The 5660-nt window shown below is 31.6% G+C and overlaps 1 protein-coding gene across 1 annotated transcript in view; it reads right to left on the bottom strand.

Annotated features, from left to right (window-relative positions):
• The window catches only part of LOC117116502, a 21521-nt gene that overhangs the window by 4687 nt on the left and 11174 nt on the right, over positions 1-5660 (bottom strand). The window contains exons 9-14 of the mRNA XM_033260563.1: positions 4622-4664; positions 3972-4114; positions 3508-3597; positions 2903-3091; positions 2577-2822; positions 245-442 (exon numbers count right to left, since the gene is read on the bottom strand). Of these exons, the coding sequence (XP_033116454.1) occupies positions 245-442; positions 2577-2822; positions 2903-3091; positions 3508-3597; positions 3972-4114; positions 4622-4664 (909 nt within the window). The remainder of the gene's footprint in view (positions 1-244; positions 443-2576; positions 2823-2902; positions 3092-3507; positions 3598-3971; positions 4115-4621; positions 4665-5660) is intronic.

The raw sequence follows: 5660 nt of genomic DNA, 5'->3' as shown, positions 1-5660 counted from the left end.
CCAAGCCTTTACCGCACTCAATCACTACCCGAATCACAAAGAGCCAAGGTCTTTTAACTGCAAGTAGTTTACATATCAATGGTGCGTGGCACCTGTACATGCAACAATGGCATAAAATACCATAGCACATAACTTAACGTGACAACTGCCCATGAGCTCGGCAGGTGGGGGGTGCTTGACTTGTTCGATGAGGGAGCTTATGCCCCTTGCCTCCCCGCTGGTGCCGCTACTGTTGTTAACTCACCTTTTCGCTGTCATGAGGTTCCACTACAGTGATAATTTTTTTGAAGATGTCAATCAGCTTCCGTGGGTTTGTTATCACCGTATGCTTCAGTAGTCTGTTGTTCTCAAAGTACAGAATGATTCCAAGATCATGTAAGTAGTTTAGGGTGTGGATCAGATTCTTAACAGAAAGTCCGCATTTAGTGGCAACTGCACAGACCTAAATATATAAAAATGTAGAAAGTATAAAAATCTATTAAAAAAATAAATTTAAATGTATATTAGATGACAAGATACACTCTAAGTAAATATATTAACTTCAGTCAGGATGCATTATTCCATCATTAAGGCCAAACAAAATTAATTCTTTGTTTCATGTCGCACACATGAAAAAAAAAATATTGTTATAGTTTGTGCATTGAATATTCAAATTTTACAATTTTTTTTCTGATTTTTTGTTGTTGAAAATAACTGTTGTGCGAGTCTATCAATAAATTTCAATGGCGCAAGTGGCGTCTATCTCTCTGTGGAACATGTGAGTCTTCACGCTGTGAATCAATGATCCAGTCAGCCCACAGTGCGGTTTTCTTTAGGGATGGTGTTGTCTATTTTTACCCGAAGTTCACGAGTTGTTTATTTTTAGAGACAGTAAACAACAAGAATTAACAAGGAAGGGCTTTGTATTCAACATTACGGCGATCAATATGGTCTTTTTAGTACATGACTTGGGGTGCAACAAACTTTTTGCATGGTTCCATCAGCCAATCAAATCTAATGTTTGCCCCTGAAATGTATATGGATTGTTGAAGCTGCAAATGTAACTTGATAGGTTCTAAAATGGTGTTATCATATTCACAAGTACATGAATTTGTTTTTGACAAGAGAATATTTAAAATAGAGATATACAATAAAATGTGACAATTTAATACAAAACAAAATTGTTCATTAACTTTACACTGTTGGGATTATCTGCTTCAGCATTGAGCTGTAGAAAAGAAAAAAACATTCCACATTGAATTTTTGAAGCTAGAATTGATGTGAGACAAAAAAAAAATATCTCATTCCGCATTGAATTTTTAAAGCTGGAAGTGACATGAGACACAAACAAAATTTTAAAAAAAACCTCATTTTGCATTGAATTTTTCAAGTGACTTGAGACAGAATTAATTTTGTTTGGCCTAAAGAAAACTTCTTGTCACAACAACTCATTTTTCATTTCATTTATTTCGTCAAACAGATAACAAAACATACTGAAATAACAATACCAAATATCAGAGACAGGATAAACAAAAAGCAAACTAAATTGCTGTATAAAGTTTCTCCACTGATTTAAGGATACGTAAAATATATAAATAAATCTCTGTTCTCTGGAAGTAAAAACGATTAAAACGGCAAGGCACAAAGCAGCGCAGAACAGGAAACTCCATGAGAACAACAATAACTGATAGCAGCAAACAGCAACTGCAAAATAAGTATCAGCGACAGCAGTAGCCCAGAAAAATGAGGAACTTCAAATTATTTAAAATCAAGAAGTCGAGATTATCCGCCATCGGAACCCTCACACAACAAATTTTATTTTTTGAATTGATCCTTTAAAGCACCAAGAAATTGAGAAAGGCCAATCGACAAACTGTCGCGAATATGTGAAGGCACAACATCCCAAATCCTCGGAAATAAATTAAACAAGTATCAGTGCGACGATGAGTAAACTTCAAGTGATCTAAATGACGACAATTGATTTCAATATTATTTGATATGTTTATAGAATATTTTTGATACTCAATTCTCCCTCTTGCAATCCGATTGAACAATGCAATTCATAAGAGATAGTTGCAATCATCAAGTGTATTAAGTAAGATTCTATATTTATGTACCGTACATTATATTATTATATACTGTCAACTAATCAATGGTATCTTTTATTTTAACACATTTTAACTATTTTATTTTTATATTTAGGTGTAGTTACATGCACCATATGTTGAACCTTGGAAAAAGAATTTCTTGTAACTCACATAAAAATCAAAGTAAATTAACCAGATATATGCCAATAGCAGGGAGGAGTGAATTTGTAAATTTACGTGCTTGTGTATTTGATGCTTAATGATAAAAAGTAGTGGGAAATGCATTCTATTAAATTGTATGTGGTGAGGGTGTGAATACTGAAACATTTCTTTTCATCCTTTATATAAAAGTCATGACCTGTACACTATTGTTCTTTGCCTGAGTCTCCCTTTGTCGTCAGGCATACTTGCTCTTCTCATGTGTTTTATCTATCTGTGGGCTTTGTCTCGATCTGAATCTTATTCAATTTTTTCAATAAATCGATATACAACAACATAATAAAAGCGTACCTCATCATGCGTCATGCGCACTGCTGTCCTACCATTCTCCTGCAATATACGCTGGAATTCAAGCCATTTGAGTGGGATGGTTTTGGGCATTGCTTTCAAAAATCCACCAACATCTTGTTTAAGTGTTGTCAGCATCTCACTTTGGATTTGAGATTTGTTGTCAATGGCATATATTTTCCTCACCACGTGACATTCATATGGAGTGCCTTTGATTGCTTCAAATATTATTCCAAATTGTTCTTCAATCTGAATAAATATAGAAACGCATCACACATTGTTCACATGTTACTAATAAATTATGTCATTAAGTTCAGATTACATTTTACCTTCTCCTTCTTTTCATCATCGGTCCCAGGTAGGCTCTCACTGTGGGTACCAACCACCACAATTTGAGGTTTCTTGGCTTGTAGCCGCTGCTGTTGCGACTCAACTGGGACAGCGTATGTATATATCAACCTCATCCAGTATTTGATGATCTGTATATTTGTCATATCGTATGTCATCACATTTTTGTCCTGAACAGAAATAAAAATTACAAGATATTCATCAAGAATAGTTAACATACAGCACTCAACAATGTCATTACGCAGCATATATATGATTTTTTTTATTTTCCTACCAAACAAAAAACAGACACGAAACAAGCATAATACCATACTATCAAAACTGTAAGCCTACAGTAAATAATTAAAAAATAACTAATCTATAAAAGCGGTATTTACAATTTTAAAAACAGATATTAAATCTTATATTTATCAAATATACATTATTATTTTATATATTACTTACATAATGCAATCATCATATAAAATATACAATTCATTAAAATTATTTAATATTTTCCTTATTAATTTCATTAAAACCACAAAAAAAAAGAAAAAAGGTTTTTTTTGTAAAAATTTATTTAAATTATAAGAATTGACCTATTTACCCCCTTATAGACTCTTTTCTTCCCTTTTTCGTACATACTTTCCAGCAAATTGAACAAAATCACATACACTGCTTCGCTTGTTAAGAATATCTAAAATAAAATGTAAAATGTGATAATTGATATGTTAACGATTATTAAACAGTTAAGTTTATTGATGATCTAGATTATCTTTTAATTATTGAAAAGCGATTCAATTACATATAATCGGCAAGGGAGTAAGTTTCAATAAACATACACGATACTGTTAAAATAACTAGAACTATTTTTCTACATTTATGATGATCTCAATTATCTTTTTCTATTGACATTTTGTAAGCCTTTTTAGAAATCTCATTCCTTCCAAATGGTTGACTTTGTCAAAATGCAGCAGTGTTGTAAGAGGAATCTTGTGGCCTACACTAGGAATCTCTAACCTGGATCGTGTCGATTGCAATTAAAACAAAGAGAATGTTATAAGTACTTACTCGATGTGTGATGTAGTACAGCTGCTGGCCAGCAAAGTCCCAGATGTAAGTCATATCTTTATTATCAATGGCCTGTGAGGTCTTTCCAGTAATTCTATCAACAACTCTTTCCTGAATTTCAGATGGAAGTGCTTGGCTAGATACTGATTAAATAATTTCAAATATTAGCAAAGTTGGGTAACAATATAAAGAGGATAATATTTTGAAAGTAATGATCACATAAACATGTGATCATGTGAAGGCAACAGTATTTAAAATAATAGTCAGACAATTATAAGTTTATCCATGTCGATCACAATTATCAACATTTCAACAAGAGACCCTCACATTAGAATGATACTGATTAAATAATACTATTAAAGGTTGGTAACAAGATGATTTTATAAAAAATATACTATAAGGATAACACTAAATAATGTAACTATGATGGCAACAGTGTTCAAAGTAATAAACAATTTTCTTTGAATAATCTTAGAGATTATATTTTTAAATTAATAAAGTTAATCTATGGTTATCTTACTTTAAAATGTTGTAACAATAGCAACTATGGCTTGTTATCTTTATGGTTACAGATATGATAAAAATATGAATAAAATATTCAACTATGTATTTATGTATTTATCTTTGAATATTGATTAAATAATAACAACCTTCTTTGTGTTCTGCATCTATTGGTCCTGACATCACATCACACTGTATAAAAATATAAATAAATCAATTAATACCACTTTATGTAATACAAAAAACTAACTTTAAAAAGGATTGACATTTCAGCTCCATCATGGACACATTCTCATGATCAAGTGAACTAAAACATAAAACAACCAAAGTATAGGTAACAAGGAGAATACAAACATTTACCTGATTAACTCCTACATTTACATAAAACTAGAGAAAGTTAGCTTAATCATGAACTGATTAAATGATGACAAAAATGATTTACAATTTATATGTTCAATAGACAATTAGTATATTTATTTAGTCAATAAATTTTACTTCATTACCAAGTTAAGTTGTGCTCCGTGAGACATATCCAAACAGGAATTTGAATAGAATTGTGGAAAATGAGTCTGGTTTCTGTTTACTCAATGTTTTTGACACTTTTTTTATACCCTAAATGTTTTGATACTGTTCTATTTTTTAATGATATCCTATCATAATTTTGTGTGCCACTGTTGCAAGTGTTCATATGGAATAAATTTTACTTTTATTGATGATGTGCCTAACTTCCTTTTTAATTGAACCAAGATAGTGATTGTAGTGATAGTGCTCCGCATAATGCGTCATGGTTCTTTAATTATTCTGTCCAGGAAGTTTTATTACGAATGAATGCAGCAAATGAACAACTGGATGAAAACATTTTTATACTGATAGTTATTGTTGGACAACAGTTGTCCAACAATAACTATCAGTATAAAAATGTTTTCATCCAGTTGATAATGGAAAATACACGCTAAAAGTTGTCAAACAGCGTCAACCAGATTGATTTATTTGTGACCTAATTACATTTTTAGTTCCTATGCATGTAATGCAATAGGAACTATTAGTTCCTATGCATGTAATGCAATAGGAACTATTGTAATCACTCTTGCTATTTCCTATGTTTTTTATTGTGTGTAGTGTGTGTGTGTGTGTGTGTAGACATTTATGCAAATGCGCATGCGTCAAAGAAAAGTTTTCCGACATCTT

This window comes from Anneissia japonica, unplaced genomic scaffold, assembly GCF_011630105.1.
Source record: "Anneissia japonica isolate Jap-2015-1 unplaced genomic scaffold, ASM1163010v1 scaffold287791_len150076_cov109, whole genome shotgun sequence".
Classification (NCBI taxonomy): Eukaryota; Metazoa; Echinodermata; class Crinoidea; order Comatulida; family Comatulidae; genus Anneissia; species Anneissia japonica.
Note: the sequence above shows the minus strand (reverse complement) of the source record. Positions and strands in the feature narration are given on the sequence as shown.